At 40.1% G+C, this 22,522-nt stretch overlaps 1 protein-coding gene across 2 annotated transcripts; it reads left to right on the top strand.

Annotated features, from left to right (window-relative positions):
- The first annotated feature begins 507 nt into the window (after nucleotides 1-507).
- Nucleotides 508-22,457, top strand: LOC118556211 (mitochondrial calcium uniporter regulator 1-like). Of its 2 annotated transcripts, none has more exons than XM_036125506.1 (9): nucleotides 508-908; nucleotides 17,264-17,380; nucleotides 17,466-17,569; nucleotides 19,179-19,280; nucleotides 19,489-19,530; nucleotides 19,690-19,761; nucleotides 21,468-21,521; nucleotides 21,667-21,781; nucleotides 22,170-22,457. In XM_036125506.1, exons 1-9 carry the CDS (start codon nucleotides 650-652, stop codon nucleotides 22,223-22,225), a joined length of 921 nt encoding a protein of 306 aa, XP_035981399.1. In that variant the 5' UTR covers nucleotides 508-649; the 3' UTR covers nucleotides 22,226-22,457. The 2 variants fall into 2 exon arrangements, with proteins under 2 accessions (XP_035981399.1, XP_035981400.1); XM_036125507.1 differs by lacking the exon at nucleotides 508-908 and adding an exon at nucleotides 17,114-17,193.
- The last annotated feature ends 65 nt before the right edge of the window (nucleotides 22,458-22,522 follow it).

Here is a 22,522-nt window from a genome sequence, read left to right as displayed (position 1 = left end):
TCATCTTCTATCAAGCATAAGCACCTATGTACTTACATTGGCAACAAGAAAATAACGAACAAGTTACAAGTGTCTTTCTAGCTTCTTTTTTATGTAAATTTTTTTTTTCTTTGATGTATCACAGACCATTAAGCAAAATACATGAGCAATGTTCCTTGTCTTTCTTTTTTTTTTTTTACATCTAAAAAGAGCAAAAACTAATCCCGTGTTCCAGTTCAATAGGAAGTAGGAACTTGGATCAGGGAATGAGGCCACAGCCAACTTTACAATGGCCCAGTGGGAAGTTGGAAAATCTGTGGGATTCGTTGTTATGCCTATTTTCAGTTTGAGTCAACAGTCAGAGCTCGACCCATATATATATATATATATATATATATATATATATATATATATATATATATATATATATATATATATATATATATATGTGTGTGTGTGTGTGTGTGTGTGAGAGTGTGTGTGCTTTATTCTGAAAGGGCAGACCGGAAGTTTGAACAGCACAAAACGTGTTTTATTAACAGTGGTCCAGTAACTGGGTGAAAAGTGGAGAGATGTGAACGCGAAAAAGACGCGGTTAAGCTTGAAGTTTCCAACAGACCGAGGCGGAAGCTTGGGAGAAGCTTTCTCTCCAGCGAGGCTAGCTTTGACCATGGCGCTGAAGCATTTCCGCCTGGTACCGAGGCGCCTCATCTGGGACCAGTCACAGAGGCGGGCTGACCCCGCCGCTTTAACCCGGGACGGCGATGCCGCCGTGGTATGGAGTCTTTCTCCGGTCCCGTTGAGCCTGCCGGCCGCCAGCAGCACCGCAGCAGCTTCGGCTGACTTTGAGCGGCACCGGCTGAGATGGAGAGGAGCTGCAGGACTGAAGGTGACGGGGCTGTCTGCCGGGAGAAACATGTCCCTACGAGGTAAAGCGGTTAGCTGCAAACATGACACCTCTCAGATATATTAATATGCAGTATTATGTGCTTTTGGACACTTTTAAACTCTCAAACACGGAAGTTTCACTTTACTTCTGACACTTAAAATGAAGGGTCAGACCTGGGCTGGAGGTTTTTCAAAATAAAAGCTCTCCTTTCGTAAGTCAGCTGAGGTCACTTTGAAGATATATATATATATATATATATATATATATATATATATACAGTGTGTGTGATTTGCAAAAAAAAGAGAAGGATCTCGGGTTTTGTCGACTTTTTCCCTGTGGCAGCATCAGCAGCAGCATGTCGGCCTTGTCTCATCCACAACTCTGCATATTTTTCTGCAGGGAAAAATTCCACTTCTGGGCCATTCACAGTGATGAAGAGAAGATTATTGAGTGTCTGTATCACCATCCTATTCCTCTCCTCGGTTAAAATTGCATTCATTGCTGTAGCAGCTCCCCAGTACTTTAATTATTCAGCCGGTCTCGACGGGTGATTTTAGCGTTTTATTTTCTTTGATGAAGATCCATCACAGTCACCAAAGGTACACAGTCTCTCAGTCACCAAAGTCACCGTGAAAACTAAAACATATACAAATATTAGAATACAAAACTTACCAAACAACAAAATACAGACAAACAAAAACGTACCTCGCTGCTTTCACTGGGGAATACTATGTTGATTTCTTGGTTACACATTTGACAGTTCAAGCCATTCATTGGCACAATGATTGTACCAGCTTTTATAGAGCCCGCCCTCATTATCTACAGCAGCCCGTGAGGTACACACAAAACACTCAAAAACATTACAAATTGCAAACAACATTAAACAAAACATAAACCACCACAATGCTAATCAAAACAGACAAACATCCAAAAACAATATGCAACATTCTTAATTCATAAAATTCACTTTGAATAATTTACTTGATAGTCTACAAAAATATTAATTAGGCAATTTATTTTAAATAGCTCACCATCCATTACACTCCCACCAATAATGCATGAACTATCATCAAAATCATGCATTATTTCAAAGTTCCCCTTAAAACCATGCAGATTGTTTAAACATGCTTGTCTGTGTACATTCAGTTTATGAGTCACTTTCTAATAACACCACCAATTTTTGCACCGGTCTTTCTATCACTGAACTCTTAGAGATAATATCTCTTCCTGATCTTTGTTCTCCTGTTCTCAACTTCACTTTTCGAACCAAGCCATCACTATCAACCATCGTTTCCACAACATGACCCAACTGCCACCTATTTCTTGGAAGAAAACCCTCTTTTACAATGACAATGTCATTTACCTTTAGATTGCGGCGAATTACATGCCATTTTTGTCTAATAGAAATATTCTGGAGGTATTCTCTCTTCCACCGACTCCAAAACTGTTCAACTAAAAACTTCACACGGCGCCAACGTTTTGAGGAATAGATATCTTCCCTCACAAATGTTCCTGCAGGAGGCAGGGCAGACTCAGACTTCATTTGAAGCAAATGATTAGGAGTTAAGGGTTCAAGAGAACCAGGGTCATTTATTCCTTTTAGTGTTAAAGGACGACTATTAATTATGGCCATGGCTTCATAAAAGAAAGTTCTTAATGAAGCATCATCAAGTTTTCCCAAGCTTTGAGAGAGAATAGAGGCCAACACGTTTCGAATGGTGCGTATCTGACGCTCCCAAACACCACCAGCATGACTTGCTGATGGTGCATTAAAGACAAACTCACACTGGTTCTCTGCCAGAAAAGACTCCAGATGTTTCGGATCATATTGGTTCAATTCATTTTGGGCCCCTACAAAATTTCTTCCTTGATCACAATATATCTGGCGAACAGCTCCCCTCAAACTAATGAAACAACGCAGACCATTTATAAAGGAATCTGTGGACAAATCATCCAACATTTCAATGTGGACAGCTCTCGAATAAAGGCAGGTGAACACCAACCCATACCTTTTTGTGTTCCTTACGATTTCTTTTAACAACAAAAGGGCCAAAACAGTCCATTCCACAATAAGTAAATGGTGCAGATGCTTCCAAGCGTTCCTTTGGAAGCTCAGCCATAAGCTGTTCTTCCGCTGGTCGTCTGAGCTTCCTGCACTGCACACATTTGTGAATCATCTGAGCCACCAACCTGCTGCAGCCAAGTATCCAAAACCCATTTATCCTGACCTGCATTTGGGTTTGACCTCTGCCTTGATGACCCACTTGAATGTGACAGTAGGACACAATAAGATGATATGGCTGTTTTTTGGCAAAATCAGTGGATATCTAAAATCTTCACTAAGAGATGAATGTTTTAATCGTCCACCAACCCGTAGCAGGTCATCTTCTACAAATGGATTTAAATGGAACAGAGGGCTAGAGTGTGGAAGGACCTCTCCTCTTTTTAGCAGCTTCACCTCTGAGCCAAAGGCCTGTTCTTGTACAAGTTTTACCACTGATTTAACAGCATCTTGACGTTCCTTAACACTCACCACATTTGAATAACATTTCTTCTGGCATCCAAGTCTTTTAATTCTGGCAACCACTTTAATCAGTGTTGACCAAAAGGAAAACCTGGTGAAACATTCCAGAAAGTCTGTAGTGTCATTCGCTGTTACAAATGTCTGAACAGCTTTAACCTCTGGGTCACCAACTAACAGTTCAGGGTAAGATTTAAATTCCCTGTTCATCTCTTTTTCCCACAAGAATTCAGGACCTGTTAGCCAACTAGTTGTTAAAATCTCAGAGGCACATAACCCTCTTGTTGCATGATCTGCTGGATTTTCACTGGTGCCAACATGATTCCATTGATTCAGATTTGTGTTTTCTCTAATTATTTGGACCCGATTTGCCACGAATACATGAAACCGTCGTGCTTCGTTATTAATATATGACAACACCACTTGTGAATTTGTCCAGAAATACTCTGTGTCTATCTTCATATCAAGTTCTGCTTTTAACAGAACACTCAACCTAGCTGCAACCAGTGCAGCTGAAAGCTCAAGACGAGGAATGGTTGTAATTTTTAAAGGAGCAACTCTGGCTTTAGCCATGAGCAAAACACAATGAATTTTACCTTTGTCATTTTCAAATCTGAGGTAAGAACACGCACCATATGCTTGGCTGCTAGCATCTGAGAAGTGATGCAGTTCTGTTTTAACAATCTTTCCAAATCCTTGGGGATGATAACATCTTTGGATCAATAACCCCTTCACATCCTGAAGGCTGAACTTCCACTTCTCCCACCGTACAAGTAAGTCTTCAGGCAAAGGGTCATCCCATCCAACACTTCTGCGGCACAGGTCTTGTAAAATGCCTTTCCCATTCACAATGAATGGTGCAAGAAATCCCAGCGGATCATATAGAGAGGCTATTACTGACAAAACACTGCGGCGTGTATCAGGTTTGTCCCTCAGATCAATGTGAAAACCCAAACAGTCACTTTTGACATGCCATCGCATCCCTAGGGTATGTTCAGTAAGTGTCAAATCAGGCTTCAGATCAGCAGAAACCACACTTGCGGCTCTCTCAGATGGATTCAAACAGTCTAGGACTTCAGACTTATTGGAATTAAATTTGTGGAGTCTCAAACCACCTTCTTTGCACAGTTTCTGCGCTTCAGTTATTAGTATGGTGGCATCATTAGTTGTGGGGACACTTATCAACCCATCATCAACATAAAAATTATTCTCCACAAATGCTGCTGCAGCTGGAAACTTTGATCTCTGCTGTTGTGCCAAATATTTCAGACCAAAATTAGCACAGCCTGGAGAGGAGGCAGCACCAAAAAGGTGAACTTTCATCTGATATTCTTTAGGCTCGCTCTCCAAATCTCCTTGCTCCCACCATAGAAATCTGAGGTAAGAACGATGCTGTGGTGCAACAGAAAACTGGTGGAACATCCTTTCAATGTCACAAATAATGGCAACATCTTCTTTTCTGAAACGCAGGGGGATTCCAATTAAAGAGTTAATCAAATCTGGACCACTCAACAAAGTTTCATTCAGAGAGGTACCACGAAATTTAGCTGAGCAGTCAAATACCACTCTTAACTTCTCTGGTTTCTTTGAATGATACACCCCATGATGAGGTAAGTACCACACACAACCATCATTGGCGTTTGCCTCAGGAGCTATTTCAGCATCACCACAGCTAATAATAGATTCCATAAATGTTTTATAATGATTGTACAACTGACAATTTCTCTTTAACCTCCTCTTCAGATGTTGTAAACGAACAGTAGCCAGCTTCTTATTATTTGGCAACACAGGGAGGCAGGGTGTTTTAAATGGAAGGGGCATCTCCAAATGGCCATCATCTCTCTGTGTAATATTTTCACTCAGAAGTTGTATGAACCGAACGTCATCTTGGGAAACACATTTCCCTTCTGGACCCTTTTCATTGAAATCCATCTCCAAAACTCTTAAAACATCCGAAGCCTATGGAGCGGGCATTTCTTTCACCATCACTCTATGTACAAATCTTTGGTTACCTTGCAGATCTAAATGTGGATTGGCTGCCCCAATAATACTCCAACCAAGAGCAGTCTTCTGAGCAAAAGGTTCATTTTCCCCACCAACAACAACTTCCAATGGAGCCAAAGCAGAAGGACAGTCAAAACCAATGAGTAAACCTACTTCACAGTCTTGCAAAGCAGGCATTTTGTCAGCCAGATGTTTAAGGTGAGGCCACTGTAATGCTGTATTTCTACTTGGTATGCAAGATGTATCAACGGGAATGAATTCCCGTGTGTATGCTTGCCGCAACTGTATATAATTACCAGAGAAAAAACTCCGAACCTGCAAGTCATACACATTTTGACTTAAAACAGGAGTATCAACAGAAACCATGGTACTAAGTTTTAACTGTACTGGTTTGGTTTCAACAATCAAGTTTTTCACAAGATCTTCTAAAATAAAGGAGGAGTCACTCTGAGTATCAAGGAGTGCATAAGTAAGTATTTCCTTCCCAGGATCCTTCACAGAGGACAAAAAAACTGGCACAATACTTGATGTAGCAGAAATGTTTCGGGTGAGTGCATGAGATAAAACACTGTGAGAAACCTGAGGTGTTTCTTCTGGAGATATAGAACACTGCTGAGCAACATCTCACTCTCTCCTTGTGTAAACAAGTAGGATGATGCTGCTTACACTCTCCACAAAACATGGCGCGTTTTACAATCTTTCAATAAATGGCCTTTCCTTAAGCATCCAAAACAAAGATGGTTCTGATATATAAATTATCTCTTGTCTTCCATTGATTTAACTGCAAATTTTGGACATTTAGCAATACTGTGTGACATGTCTTCACAAACTAAGCAAGGCAGTTTAGATTTCAGAAGATGAACCTTTTCTTGTTTCTTGAACTCCATACTGGTATTAAAAGCCTTTGCTTTCCTGGAAAAGTCATTTGAAGTTCTAGACTTTAATAAAAATGGAGAAGCAACAGGATTACATGCTATGCGTGCTTCCTTTTGTATAAATCTAGAAAAAAATTCAAAAGATGGATATACTCCACACGCATCAAGTACTTCAACCACAACTCTACTCCATTTACGTACAACCCAGTCTGGTAACTTCTTCAACATCTTGTGATTTTCTTCACAATCATTTAAGATGGACAGTCCCTTTACTTGAGGCATAGCCTCTTCACAACTTTTCAAAAAGTCAGCAAAATCTCTGAGAGACAATGGATCATTTGGTGTAATCTTTGGCCATAACATAAGTTTATCCCTAAATGCTTTCTGAGTTACAAACGGGCTTCCATATCTCTCCTGTAGAACTGACCAAGCACCTTCATATGCTTCCTCAGAGCTTCTGTAAAAGAAACCTTCCACAGCCTTTCTGGCTTCTCCAGAGAGATAACTTTTAAGATACTAACATTTTTTCCCCAGCAGAGATTGATTTTGAATCAATTAAAGTTGTAAATGATATCTTAAAGTCCACAAATTTCAAAGGGTCACCTGAGAATATGGCAGGTACAGGAACAGGAAGGCGACTTAAACTCAATGAGCTTGTTAAGGCTTCAGCCAAGTTTACTGCAGGAATCTCAGAGCAAGCTTGAGGTGGTAGAATTGATGCAGCCTTTACAGCTGAATTTCTTAGGGGTTTTAGAGTTTGCCCTGATTTAACCTCAGGCTTAAAATCAAGTTTTTCCCCTTCAACACCATCTTCCAGTCTGCTATAAACATCAACCCGTGCGGCAGCCATTTTAGCTTCCATATCTGTTTGCATTACCTTTAGCTTGCTCTTCTCCTCATCAAGCCGCTGTAGCACTTCAGCTTCCTTCTGCTTAATTTCTGCCATAATCTGGGACTCCTGACATTTCCATTCACATTCAAGCTTACTGACTTTCGCATGTTGAGCTTCAATCTCCAACATGGATCTAACTTGAACCCTTTTGGCCGCCAAATCAGCTTCTGCCAATACACGCCCTTGAGAAACTTTGGAGCTGGTAATTGATGAACCATTTATACATGAAGAACTTTCAGTAGAGATTTCCCCAAAAACAGACTGATATTCATCTCTATTTAAGACTTCTCGCACCCTTTCCTTTTCAACTTCTTGATTAAATTTCTCTTCAACAATACCCCCTTCTAAACGCTTACACACAAGATCATAAATCTCATTTGTTAATATAGTACAGGCATCTAGTTTCTGCACAATATCTGGAGTATTTAAAGAATTACGTTGAAGAAATTCATAATTCTGTTTCACTTTCTCAAGACTGTTTTGGACTTGCTGATTTGTTTCATCTAGATTCTCCTGAGAGCAGAAACCCTTTAATTTCTTCCTGGCTTCTCTGGCAATTTGTTTCCACGAGGCATAAGATTTAAGAAATGCCTTTATCTGTTTTGCAGACTCTGCTTCTCTGTACTGCTCTCCCTTTTCAGTTAACTTTCTTGTGCGAGAACCTGAAACCAATTCTTGTCCCTTTGGCTTTTCCTCAGTGCACACATCTTCAGTAGAAAGTCCTTTTTTACATGGCAGAGACATCTTAACTCGTACAATAAAATTAAGCCCACATTCAAACTTAACATTTAGTTACAAAACACATTTAAATTTTTTATTTTTTTTTTAAACACCCCTTATAGGTAATTCGGTGTATAATTTAACCAAACATAGGCCTTAAACTCATTTAATTTCGTATATATCAACCAAGTGACGTCATTTCCAAATTATTTCCGTGTTGTTTGATCAGTCAATTTCTCACCGCGCCAGTGGTCATCTGTCAGATTCAGTTTCTGCTACAAACTTGCAATCCACCGCAAAGACAACTCCTCATGGTGGCGCTGACTCCGACGCAGCGTCAAACTTCAGCCGATGTCCAATCCAAACGTCTCATCGTCAATGGAAGGCGACACACGGCAGGCTCGAGTTTTCACTGTAGCAGCTCCCCAGTACTTTAATTATTCAGCCGGTCTCGACGGGTGATTTTAGCGTTTTATTTTCTTTGATGAAGATCCATCACAGTCACCAAAGGTACACAGTCTCTCAGTCACCAAAGTCACCGTGAAAACTAAAACATATACAAATATTAGAATACAAAACTTACCAAACAACAAAATACAAACAAACAAAAACGTACCTCGCTGCTTTCACTGGGGAATACTATGTTGATTTCTTGGTTACACATTTGACAGTTCAAGCCATTTATTGGCACAATGATTGTACCAGCTTTTATAGAGCCCGCCTTCTTGTCTGGTAACACTGCCAGCAAATCTTCATCTTCCACCAACTTTCGTGCTGTAACATCACCACAGCTGTTTGTCCCTTCATCTACTTTTGACCTTTTTTGTTGATTTTTCGGGCCGAAATATGACGAAATACTCTGTTGACGTTTCATGGTACCACAGGCGTTCTCTTTCATTACTTGGTTAACTATCAGGTACTCTTTTCTGGTGCCATCTTCCGTTGGGACTTGGGAGTGGATATTAGTTTACGTCTCGCGTGACGTCACAAGCTACATCCGCGCTACATCCGGGTCACGGTGTGTCAAAACGGGTAGATTTAGAGCATACTTTTAGTTTATTCTTGGAATCTAAACAATGCCTACGACTTGTTGTGCTCCCGGTTGCACACAGAGGCATTCCAAATCGTTGGATGTACGTTTCTGTCGTTTACCGAAGGAGGAAGGAAATGGAAAGAAATGGATATTTTCAATGAAAAGAGCGCAGGCAGACACTCCCAATGGACTGGGGGAGCCAACATATTACGACAGAATTTGCAGTCTACACTTCATCTCCGGTAAATACAACTTAATTCTGCTCTAGCCATTGTTCTACTTAAATAGCGGTGGAGGGGAGGTGGCGATCGCTACACGGGACCGAGAGAAGCGGAGTCGATGCGCTGCAGTAGCAGCCGCTGTCGGCTGCATTACGCCCCCGTTCACGCGCTCTAGTACGTCTGTGTTTACGCTGCAATGTCCCCAACACCGTATTCATGTCTGTGGCCGACACCCCCACCCATTTTAACAAGACAAAAACACCAAAATAATCCGTAGTAAACAATTTTTTTTGAACCTACCGGTGGCGGGTCTTCCTCTTCGTCTGTACTGACCTGCGTGTTTATGAGGTAGCTGTATGTCGCGGTACGGAGCACTTGGCCAGCATTTCACAGACTCGCTCCGTCCCTTCAGGCTTTTGCTGTGTGGATCTGGCAATCTGATACCATCAACCATCAACTTACTTAAAAAAACGATCTTGTGATACGTTATCTAAAAAAGAGTTCTCTGTTTACATCCGCCATTGTGTTTGCCTTGTGCCTACCAGTCCGGCGCGCATGCGCGAAAAACCCGAATCAAAGCAATAATGAAGTGGTCTATAAACGGTTCGAGCAGAAAACATAAAAACTTTTTAAAAACAAACAAAAAAAATAAATTAACAAATGTGCAGTACACAAGACATGTATTAATATATATTTTTTTTAAATGGGGGGGTTGGGGGAATGCATCCCCCCCAGAGATGAAACATGAATGACCAGAGGGGGGGACATCACAACCAGAGGGGGGGTAAATCCCCTCCATCCCCCCCGGCAAATCGCACCCTGTTTAAAACACAGACATATATATATACTCTTATATTATGTCTATGACTTAAAAGACAACAAGGCAGCATGTATTTCCGGTTGGTACAGACTGACGGAGCAGGCAGCGCCCCCTGCTGTCCAATCAAGGGTACTGCCCACAAGTTACAGATCATTTTTACCAGCGTGACGTTTGTGTCAAAAGTGAAAATGAAGGCGTAACTTGTAACGTTGAATTTGTGACTCACAGCAGCAGATTTGTGCAGTTGTAAATTATTGATTTGTATTTGTGTAGAGGGAAAAAAAATTATTTGAACAGGTGTAAAAAAAATTGTACTTTTTTTTATTCTACAAATACAAAACTTAGAATTTAACTCCTTCTACAACTTCAAATTCACGCTTACAATGCACAAATCGTATTGGAACAAGATTACCTTCATAATCGGAGGAAAAGAGCGGTGATTAATTAACAGAAAAAGTTAACATTATAGTTAAAAAAACATAATTTACCTGGTCGGGAACGGACGGGGATTTTATGAGAACTATATCGGTTTTTGTAAGTTTTGTATTTATTTTTATTCATTTTTACCGTGTTGTACTTTTTTTCTTTTGGCGGGGAGCTAACGCTAAAAACGTAGCTATCAGCGAAGAAATGCTCCGCCATAAACTGTTATCAGATCAATATGTTGGGTTTATGAAAGAAGAATTTATTTGTACAATTTGAGGATTTAAAAAGAGTTTTATTGTGTTGTGGCCTGTTACACAGGTCGGGTTTTTTTGTTCGGTTTGAAGCTCGGTCGGAGCGAAGATTGGTCTGCAGTGTGCGGTGTGCACATTCACAGACGGGATTCTAGATGGCGAGCCAGACCTAGACCTTCAATTCATCTTCTCCATCGCATCAAGGAGAGACTCTCCTGCGTATGGTAATTCGCTGCCGGAGCGGTAGGAATATCAGGAACTAGTTCGAATCGAATTGAACAGAACTGAGAACTGATTGAATAATTATTTTTTGGACTGAATCAAACTGAGACTTTTCGTTGAACTGAACATCTGAACTTACATTGGGACTTGAACTTGAAGTTAAAGTGCCATACTTTGATTTTCATATGTTTGTGTCTCTGAATGTGATTTGAACAATTGTGGTCCGTGTTGATTTAAATTGTGTTTGAAGGTATTTCCCTACCTGTAAAAGAAAGGATAACGAGTTAACTCAGGAAGAAAAACAGGAATCTTAAAATAGGTGCAACCTAGGAAAAAAAAGAGACTGATCTAATTAACTCAAATTAGTCCGCCTAAAATAACCTAGGAGAACCGAGATTGGTCTAATTAAATTAGATTAGTCTTATTAAAACAAACTACGTGAATTAAAGAGTAAAAAAGAAAAAAGAGTGATATACTTTTTTACCTTCCCTCTTTTCCCATTTATATTTACCTCATTATTAAGAATCTGCAGGGTATTTTTAAGTTCATGTGTTGTATTTTATGTGTGTGCTCTGCAATCAGTAAATTGCCGGCCTTGACCATATAAAGCAGCGGTCTCTGGTGTAATTACTCTTGCTCCCCACTCCTTAGAGCCTAGAACTGGTCGAGTAGCGCAGTTAGTGGTGATACGGGTGCTTCATATAGCAGCATAACTATAGAGAGAACAAAAAGTTATAAGCTGAAATGACAACAGTCATTTCAATGCAATGAAATGCAAAACTGGAGAACAGTAGAAATCAGTAGAGTGAGAAAAATAGGCCCTGATGTCCTCTACTAGCCTACACCTATAGCAGCATAACTATAGAGGTAGCTCAGAGTACCACGAGCAGCTCTAACTATAAGCTTTGTCAAAAAGGAAAGTTTTAAAGTTTTACCCCCTTTATTTTGGTTTAACAAGGGTACCACCATGCAATAGATTTTCTTTTGTCTCGTTTGTTTTTGGGGTTACTTCTTTGTCAATTTTTAAAAGATTACAAAACCAAAGAAAGCATGAATATATTTACACCTATAGACAATCTTACGTGCCCAATTAACCTAAAATGCATATCTTTGGACTTTGAGGGGGAAGCCGGAGCACCCGGAGAGAACCCTTGCATGCATGGGGAGAACATGTAAACTCCATACAGAAAGATCCCAGCTAGGTTTCAGATCAGGGACCTTTCTGTTAAGCCACACCAGCCCTAAAACATGAGCCACCATGCAGCCCCATTATACAGATTGGGTCAAATTATATTGATTGCTCAAAAACATTTCCTGTATAAGGGAACCAATTGATTGCATCAAAGTCTTGACAAGCAGCATTTACTCCTGGAGAAGCGTCGAGCCACAGGGAGAGTCGTCTGCATTGTACATGGCTTTGAAGCAATCCCTCATACTGAGCAAGCATGGAGCGACAGTGGAAAGAAAAACTCCCCTTTAACGGGAAGGAAAACCTCCAGCAGAACCAGGCTCAGTGTGAACGGTCATCTGCCTCGACCGACTGGGGGTTAGAGAAGACAGAGCAGAGACACAACAAGAGAGACAAAAAAGCACAGAAGCACACATTGATCCAGTAATCTGTTCTACATTAGATGGTAATAGCAGGTGATCTATCTTCTCTGGATGATGTCAAAGCTAACAAAACTCCAGACCAGGTGTACCTACTATGAAGAAAAAGGAGAGAGAACAAAAAGTTATAAGCTGAAATGACAACAGTCATTTCAATGCAATGCAAAACTGGAGAACAGTAGAACTCAGTAGAGTGAGAAAAATAGGCCCTGATGTCCTCCAGTAGCCTACACCTATAGCAGCATAACTATAAAGGTAGCTCAGAGTAACATGAGCAGCTCTAACTATAAGCTTTGTCAAAAAGGAAGGTTTTAAAGTTTTACCCCCTTTATTTTGGTTTAACAAGGGTACCTCCATGCAATAGATTTTCTTTTGTCTCGTTTGTTTTTGGGGTTACTTCTTTGTCAATTTTTAAAAGATTACAAAACCAAAGAAAGCATGAATATATTTACACCTATAGACAATCTTACGTGCCCAATTAACCTAAAATGCATATCTTTGGACTTTGAGGGGGAAGCCGGAGCACCCGGAGAGAACACTTGCATGCATGGGGAGAACATGTAAACTCCATACAGAAAGATCCCAGCTAGGTTTCAGATCAGGGACCTTTCTGTTAAGCCACACCAGCCCTAAAACATGTTCCACCATGCAGCCCCATTAGCTTTTTTTTCCCTCTATGTCTGTTTTTTTGTTGAGGGTACAGTATATTATATTTCTTTCTTTCTTTTGTTTTGTTCCCAGTTACAAAGAAGCATACCAACTTTGATAAAGTTCTTGAATTGTTGAACTTATCCAGCATTTTCTGAATTAATTTGAGAACATGGTGTGATAAAGATTATATTTGGCTTGACTGTCTTCTTCTTCTTGCTGTACTTTCATGTTCTTGTTCAGGGGTAGCTTTGATCCAAGCACCAAATTCGTCATCTCCTTCGTTGTACTTCTCGTAGATGTAGATAAACCCATTGTGGGAAATATCTGCTACACAGTCTCTATTTGAAGCTGTTACCTCGGTATCTTCAACCTTGTATATTATTTGTCCACACATCAGATATGTGTAAAAGTGTGAAAACCCCAGATGCAGGCTTTGGCTGCAAATGACTGAGGAAAGACGGTACAACTGGGTTCCATCTTTTACAGGAACGTCAATGGTATTACTAGGAATAACAGGACAGTTTAAACCCATCTCACTGGTTGGCAATTCGCGGTAAAGGACTATTACATTATTGTCATGGATAAACATTTTTTTCTTAAAGATGGAATTGCAGTCCATACAATGATCGTGGTCGAAGTCAACAACCATACGGTTAAAAAGAGAAGTGGTACTGTCGTATGGTTCTGGCTCTGGTAGTCCTAAGACTGGACCAGCTGAACAGTCCTCATAGCAGACAGTCTGACATTGTTCACAAATTGAAGCTCTATACGCCTTGGAAAGTGCTTTGATACCAGAACAATGTAACCTGGCCAAAATAAAATCCAAAAAGTATACTGGGTCGTTCTCCTCTGTCAAGTCAAGTGACGGCACATTTGCTAGTATTTCCATAACAACTTGGTAGATTTCCCTTAAGGTGAAATGTTTCCCTGGGTGCTGCATGGCAGAGCAGAGAAGTTTGGCACATAACGGACTTGCTGACAAGCTTTTAAAAATCTTTTCGGGATGCTGAGCCACAACCTTCCTAGCTACGCTCAGGTGCAGGATGCTCTGCATTGAGGCATTTAGCCAAGAGTTCTGAAAAGAGTTGGGAAATTTGCAAAAGAACATGGTGGGGTCAGGATCCTGATTTGTTTGACTGTTTTCTCCTTGGTAGCAACACTCTGTTTGATTCAGCACTTCAGAAATTATTATATTACCTGCACGTTCCTTGTTTATTTCTTTAGCTTGAAAGGGGTGGCTCGGTTCATTCTGTGTTATGTTTTCATCTAATTGAGGGGCTGGATGGGTTAAAGTTTTCAGTTCCCTACCACATCTTGTCCTTGTTGGTATATTTGCTGTACTTTCAGGGTTGCAATGTTCTTGTTCAGGGGTAGCTTTGATCCAAGCACTAAATTCGTCATCTCCTTCGATGTACTTCTCGTAGATGTAGATAAACCCATTGTGGCAAATATCTGCTACACAGTCTCTATTTGAAGCTGTTACCTCGGTATCTTCAACCTTATATGTCAAAGCGGAGATCTGCCAGTCTATGGTTTATCGCTGTTCAATCATTTTAACCTTTGGAAGAACATCTCAAACTGACCACAGATGGTATGAATGAAAGTAGCTATGGTCAAAGGTTTTCTTTGGATTTATGCGAACCAGCAGGTCTGAAAGTTCAGCTGATGGAACAGCTGACAACAACTTTCCTCGGTAAGCGTGTCTGTTGCTGCTCTTACAGTTAATTGATGAGTTATTTCCACCTGTGGCCACATCACCTGTCAGTGTTTATTCCCTCGCTTCCAGTAATTGAGCTGATAAACGCAGCAACTAACCAGAGATCCCCCCATGATTCACTGTTATGTTTTATTTAAAACTGAAAGAGTAACGCTCTAGATCAGTTAATTTAGCATGACACGGTTTTTTTTTTTTTTTGAAGAAGAAGAAGGGTCGGCATGTGAAACGATGTCCCGGTTTGACTGGGACATCGGCTGTCAGTCAAAGCAGCAGCCTCCACCTCATGAGCAACTGAACCAGGACACTCGTTAAATAAAATGACGAGGATTATGATGCATACATATTATTAAGGAAACTACATGAAAACTAAAACAAATAAACTGCAACTACAACATGGACTGGAGAACGGGTTCTAACTGTGTGAGACCAGAGAAAGGCGATTCTCAGAGTTTTTGTAGTTATTTGTTATTTTTACACGGAGTGGAGCGCGATGTGAAGCGACGCTGTAGAAGCGAGTCACACCAGAAACATGTGAAAAAGCCTCCTGTGGATCTATGGAGTAATTTTACTCCAACCCAAAAACACCTCCCAGACAGACAAGCTAAACCAGCCAAGGTTACCTTAAACAGTATATAACTTAACGCAGAAGTTTAATTAAAAAAAATTCTAATGAGAAATGTTCATCTTTAAAAGCAAGTTACGTTTTTTTTTCTGATAAACTTTAAGCAATTTTACTAAACTTTTTAAAACTCTGACCTCCCATCTATGGATTTTCTATACCTGCTTTTCCATACAGGTGTTACGTCATGCCGTATCTGATGGGGGAAACGCGGCTTGACGTAACACAGGGTCTTGGTTGACTATCTCCACCAGTCAATGAGGAACACAGAGTCCATCCTGGAAATGTCACTGGGCTAAAATATAACCGTTTTTATAAACTTAAAAAAAGTTAATGCCTTTTTATAAACTCATGAGTTGTGATAATTAATTGGTGAGCAATATGGGCAAAGCAGACACTGATTATTGTAATGTGCGATCTGTGTCGTGTTGGTTTTGTGTCCCTCTTTGTCCATGGCTGTTGTTGGCCTTGTATGATCATAGGATTGATTTATATTGAATGTGACAGTGGAGTTAATGTACAGGTGTGAAGAAGATGATGTAATGACGCAAGCTGCTGTCTTTTGAATTAGCTGCAGTTTATGGAGGGTTTTGAAATTGTAAAGTGGAAAGGTGAGTGGACTGTGGACCAGTTTGGAAAAGTGCGAAGGAAGAACTTGCTTGATGCTGCAAAAATGAAAGTTAACCAGGTGATGTTATGGATGTGGAATGTGAAGGAGATTATGGAGAGGGCTGTCCAGGATGGCGCCAAGGCTCTGAAGCTGGAAGGTGGGAGAGATACAGGAATTGTCAATGGAACTACCAGATTTGGTTAAAGTTGACTTTGCACAATAAGCAAATGAGGTTACTAAGGTGGCATGATGTCCATTGTTTGTATTAGATTGTGATTTTTCTATTAGATAGAGAGATACAGGTCTACACGTCCAAGTTTTTGTGACTTTTCTCCAAAATTGCATCTACTCCAAGAATACATCAGAGCTTTAGACATTGGTGAATAATATCTATCTATCTATCTAAATATCTATCTAATATATATATATATATATATATATATATATATATATATATATATATATATATATATATATATATATATATATATAGGTCATTCTGGCCAGCTGCCTCCACTTCCATTCAGCACCAATTAGAAGCTCTACACAGGGCCGTAACAATGTATATATATATATATATATATATATATATATATATATATATATATATATATATATATATATACACTTTATCCTTTTATTTCTAAAAGTGTAAAAGCCTATTTGGGCATTTTAATATGTATTTTGACACTAATAAAAAACATGCTTGTACAAAAAATATTTTTATTTTTTATTTTGCAAGCACTTTTCAGCATTGGAATGAAAACATATGGCTAATGGCTAAATCACTAATCATAACGCCCTGATGTTTACACAATGTATAAATAAATACCTGTTTTCATGCTGAAATATTTTTTCGCCTCTTAAACAAAGATAGACATGGTATTAAGCATTTACGTATAAGGTAATACTAATTTTACATTTCAATAAAGTCACAAGTTTTATTGTCCATTTTTTCACTCTCTCTCCCACACTCTCTCAGACCGGCAGTGAACTAAAGGGTCATGCCCCTTAGTTCACTGCCGGTCTGAATGCCTGGTGCTTCGCTTCATACACCTGTGGCCACGAAAGGGATTGGAGCACCTGGTTTCCTCATTACCCGATACCTAAACCATACCTGATTAATCCCTGCAGGGTAAGCGGAGGCGGTGCCTGTTTACTTTAACGATTCTGCTTTATTTATTTATTTATTTTTTTTATTTCAGGACTCACGACCTCCTCCGGGGACCTCCAGTACGATCTGAAACCAAACATCCCAAAAACCGAAGGCCGTAAGCTGTTTTTTGACACGCATGCGGTTGTGCGACTCTTTGAGGAAAATGGTCAGGGTTTTTTATTTATTTTTAAATTGTGAAACATGCAGCCAATTAAGTCATTTCTCAGTCATTTTCCCTTTCCCGTCATCAGGGTTGAGCACTCAGCAGGCTGAGGTGTTGGTTAAAGTGCTGGTCGGGACGACAAACTCTAACATGGACGTCATTTATAGTGACATAGTGACCAAGGTGCAGCAGGTGAGACCTTCCAAGGAAGATGATGCGCGGCATATTTAATGTCCTGAACCAACAACCTGCCGTTTATTTTTACAACGCAATTATGACTGTTTGAGTTGAATAATAGCAGTAGTCCAGAGTTTGGTCAGGTTACTAGAAAACATTTTCAACCTTAGTGGGTTTCTTTACCCAGAGATTGGCATAAGAAGCAGCTCTTTTTGCCCCTCGTTGAAATTTAAAACTCTTAGACTGAAACCTATTAAGAACCCCAGTTAGCAGCCAGACATGTTCAGGATGTCCCGATCTCCTCACATGGTCCCCGATTAGCACCTTTTCAAATTATCGATGCTAGAGACCCTGACGAAACTCAAATCTTGATACCTGTTTCAGGTCGCAGCTCCAGCAAACCTAACAGACTCAAGGAAGTACAACTCATTTTCAAGAGCACGCCTCGTAAAAGCACACTATAGGTCGCTCACATTACTTTGCTGGTCCAAATGTTCTGGATTGTCCTGACGGTGTCGGTCTCGTTCACCTGTTACAACGACGTTCGCAGTGGAGGAGACTGTATTGGCTGCGACGGCTCCTGGTCTCTCTCTGTCACGTGACCTGCTCTGTGCTCAGATGTCCTCTGCTGTCCTGGCAGGGAGCAGCTGGAACGCCGGTCGGTCGAATTGTGGTAGGAAAACCAAACAATAACTGACTTCCCAGACTTCAGGAACAAGGAAACAGTGAAGGGGTCAAGTTCCAGCACTTTACTGAGAAACGGAGCGGAGATTACGTAGAGGAAAGTTATCCCAACGGTCCCGCTGCAGCCTTCGTCTCGCCCTGTTTCTGTCCGGCCCCTGTTCTCGCCTCTTACTAATACCTGACAGCAGCCTTGCCGTGAGACAAAACAAAGACAAGCATATCCTGGACATTCATTATCCTGCACAGTAAAACACGCTGGCGTTGGCCTTGGCAATCGGCGGATAGCAGAGCTGATATACAGTTCTCGTGTCTCCAGCGCTCACGTTTGAAGTGGCTAATAGAGGATACTAAACCAATAACACAAATGTAGTTAGTGTTAGGAATATAGTGGCGGATGAGGTACCTGCAACATAATCACAATAATGTTCTACTGATGACAAGCAGTTTGCTCAATTACTGCTTATACATAGCCTAGGTTGTAGAAAAGAGACTTTATTGTCATTGAACAGCAGACTTAAGATGTACATTTAAAGTATTAACACTGCAAAAATGGAACTAAAAGTAGGTAACATTTTCTTAAAATTTGTGTATTTTTCCTTGATTTGAGCACCTAAAAAAGACAATTTGCCAATGGAATAAGAGTTCTGCACTTAAAATAAGAACATTTCATCTCCATCATCTTATTTCAAGTGCCGTATATCTAATTATCTTGTCTTAGGGGTAAAAATACTAATTCCATTGGCAAATAGTCTTATTTAGCTGCTCAAATCAAGGGAAAATATTATAACTTTACTTACTTTTAGTTCCCGTTTTGCAGTGAACCTGGGGCTATAATGGCTCTTTTTAAATCCTAACGGGACCACATCCAGTTTTCCTTTAGCCTTAAGTCACTTTTCAATGCCCAGTTGTTCAATGCATTTTATTTTGTTTTTTTCTGCAGGAAATCATGCTGCAGCAAGTGATGTCTAAAATAGCTGCTGTAAAGAAGGACATGATTATCCTTGAGAAGAGCGAGTTCTCCACTCTTCTGGCAGAGAACGAGGTAAAACGTGGCTATCGTAGCTATCTTCAGCAGCGGGTGGGGGGTTGACTCCTTTAGTGCACAGCTAAACATCAGGCGCCTGAACCCAGGGTGTTACCAGTAAGATGGCCGTCTTGGTTTATCCGCCGAGAATCATCTAAATCACTGCGGAGCGTTTGTTTTTGTGTGTTTGTGGTCTGACAGTTTCGGTGTTTTCTCATTTCTCCAGAAACTCAAGATCCAGTTGCTACAGCTGAAGGTCCAGCTGGGTGTAAGCGCTCATGTTGATTGTTCTTTGATTTTTGCACGTTTCCTAATACCTTCATAAGCACTGTTTTGAAAATGCAACTTTTTTCCCCCATTTAATTAACTGAATTCATTCAGCGTTGTTTTTCTCCCCTTGGTGTCCTTCATCTCCTCTGCCTGGCAGGATGTGATTAACAAATTGCGCTCGGATAATATTTTGGACTTGAATTTGGAGAAGAGCCGCGTAAAAGAACGGGTGAGTTTTAGAGTTGCAGTAAGATTATTTTGACCTCACTATACGTAATTATAGAGTTTAACACCGTATGTTGTTGGTAATGTGATAACGATAAAATGCATGATAAAAGACTATTGCCGGCTTCTTGTCTTTTTAGGTAACTTTGAGGCTGTGACTTCAGGTTAATTACCACCCCATAAATACAAATACTACCCTTAAAAACACATTTAATAATGTAACATATATTAAAACTAAATTTGAAATGTTTCATCTGGACATCAGGAATTGTATAAAGAAAAGTGATTTTTATCACTAAACTGCACACAGTAACAGCATTTAATTATATTTTTGAATTCATTGACATTTATTGATGCTCTGAAGAAACCAACAGTGGCGAAAATAGCTAAGATAACAATTCTGACAATGCTGACAGTTTCTGGGGGTATCATCATTAGCAATATAAACCCAAAATTTTCACGATAACGATAAAGGTCCACCCCTACTACATCACGCAGATCTGTGTTAGATATTTTGCGCCAGGATTTCTGGCACAAGACTGTCTGTTTCGTTACAAATAGATTTTGTTGACCCCGTTTTAGGTTCAGTAGCGGTCGCACGAGACCAGTGGGTCTCCCAGTTTGAAGGATTCCTACTAAAAAAAAAAGTTTATTATTGTAGAATAAAACCCTTTGGAAAGTTACAGCAGTGATTTACTCATCTGCTAGATTAATCTTTGGGATCATTTAGTGGAGTAGCTGGAATAAAGCAGTTAGAGCTCCTGATACTCAGTAGTTTCAGCTTCATGAGATAATATAAATGTTTTTCAATGAGTTAAGCAGTTCATGTCAACCTTTTCCCTGTATGATCACCGCGAGGCGACGCAGCGTCAGAGATGACTGCAGAGCGTGATCTGTGTGTAGGCTGCTTTTATCTTGTTGGGCTCTCTAAGTTATCAAAAATATCAGTTTATGTCTAAAAAAATGAGGACTGACTGCTTTTCATGGGGGTATAATACGGCGGCTGACCGTGACTTTTCCTGCTACAAGTTTTAACGTCAGCAGCACAGAATTGACCTGGATGTGTCTCTTAAATTGAATTAAATTGGTTTTAGTCTTTAAAAAAAGCCTTAAGTATTTCCAGATTTGAGTCCCAGCTTTCTAGTTACATCATAAATCTATTGTTGAGCTATGCACCGGCGACCGGTTGCTCCATGTGTTGTAGTCCTATTTAAGGAACTAAATCGTTTTAACTATAAAACTCATAATGGTGGGAATTAGGCCTCTCACGCTAAAAAACTTTGCTGGACCATCATTTTTTTTAACCATTTTCACATAATCTGATAATGGCATAATAACACAAGTATATCCTCTGGAAATGCCGCCTCAGATGGATCAAGCGGTCGGCCGCCGTCATTTGGCTCAAATTTAAAAAAAACTCCTTACCTGATGCACATGTGGACAAAAGCAAGCACGCATTCGCAAATTATGAAGCTTATTTTAATTATGGTAATCATGATTAAAATTTATCGTGCAATTAATTGATTTATTGTTTATCGCAACAGGCCTAGTGGGAATCAAACATCCCCATCAGGAGGAATTTATTTATTTTTTAAAAGTCAAAAGTGTAATTCTCAGGTTCTCTGTTATAATGTAAAGGTTTAAAGAGACCTCTAACCACATGCTCTAATCGTTAGGATCACGTTGAAAACCAAATGTTCTTGTTTCCAGAAAACGGAGCACGACAAGAAGCTTCTGGAAACGAGAACTGAGATTCTGGAAATGGTTTGTATAAATCTTAAAGCCTTATAATTTTTACCCACAGTAATCGATCTTAACGCGCGGTTGGAAACGGCTGCATTCAGCGCTGTTCGTCCTGCTATGAACACGCCGTCTCTAGGCTGAATCTCCTAATTGCCTTTTTGTGCAGACAGCAGAGCAGGACCGCCATCTAACCCAGACAAACATGAAGATAGACACCGAAGTGGCTGGTTTGAAAACCATGCTGGAGGCTCATAAACTGGACACCATCAAATATCTTGCAGGTGAGAAATTGCTGTTTTTTTTTTTTTTTTTTTGTGAGTGAAAAAACGTTTCTTCAGCTAGTTCGGGACCTCAGCACTCACACATACCGGCAGCTGTGCTCCACATAGTGAGGAGACACTGCCCTTGGTGCCCTTGGAAAATAATCTGCTTAATATTTTTTGCAAGAAAGTGTTAAGCCAAAGTTAGTGGATGTTATTTTCTCACATCCACTACCGGCCAACAATCTTCTGTGTTCTGAGAGGGAGGATGGGAAATATGACCCGCATGCAGCATTCACTCATACAAACACATAAACCTTGTAAATTACATCCTGAACGGCCTGCTTGGTGCTTTTGTAAGACGTTCTCCTGGACTCCTTCCTATCAAAGACTTTTTTCTCTCTCTCAGGTTCAGTGTTCACCTGTCTCACTGTGGTCCTGGGATTTTATCGGATTTGGATGTGACCAGGAGAAAAATGACAACTCCTGTATGGACTGCAAGGATGCTGACGGTGAAGCCGCTAAAGAACAACTATTTCATGTTGGAACTTATTTTGCTGCATTTCATTTCCATTTTGCCCAAGAATGGGTCTGTCACTGTGTTCTATTTAAGGGCAATCCACTTATCAATGCATCTCAAAAGGACTGAGTAATTATTTCCCTTTTTGGTTTTACTTGAATACATTTGCTTTCCCCGGCCTGTGTTTATCATTTCTGCTACCTGTACAAACCAGCTGTGTGTTATTTAAAAAAGTTAATCTC

Source organism: Fundulus heteroclitus, chromosome 21 (genome assembly GCF_011125445.2).
Source record: "Fundulus heteroclitus isolate FHET01 chromosome 21, MU-UCD_Fhet_4.1, whole genome shotgun sequence".
Lineage (NCBI taxonomy): Eukaryota > Metazoa > Chordata > Actinopteri > Cyprinodontiformes > Fundulidae > Fundulus > Fundulus heteroclitus.
This window is presented reverse-complemented; position numbering and strand designations above follow the sequence as displayed.

What these genes read in the sequence shown, in the direction of transcription:
- LOC118556211 (XM_036125506.1), top strand. Translation starts at nt 650, where the DNA reads ATGGCGCTGAAGCATTTCCGCCTGGTACCGAGGCGCCTCATCTGGGAC. An exon ending in GAGAAACATGTCCCTACGAG is followed by an intron (nt 909 to 17,263) that starts GTAAAGCGGTTA and finishes TTTTTATTTCAG; the next exon opens with GACTCACGACCTCCTCCGGG. An exon ending in GAACTGAGATTCTGGAAATG is followed by an intron (nt 21,522 to 21,666) that starts GTTTGTATAAAT and finishes CTTTTTGTGCAG; the next exon opens with ACAGCAGAGCAGGACCGCCA.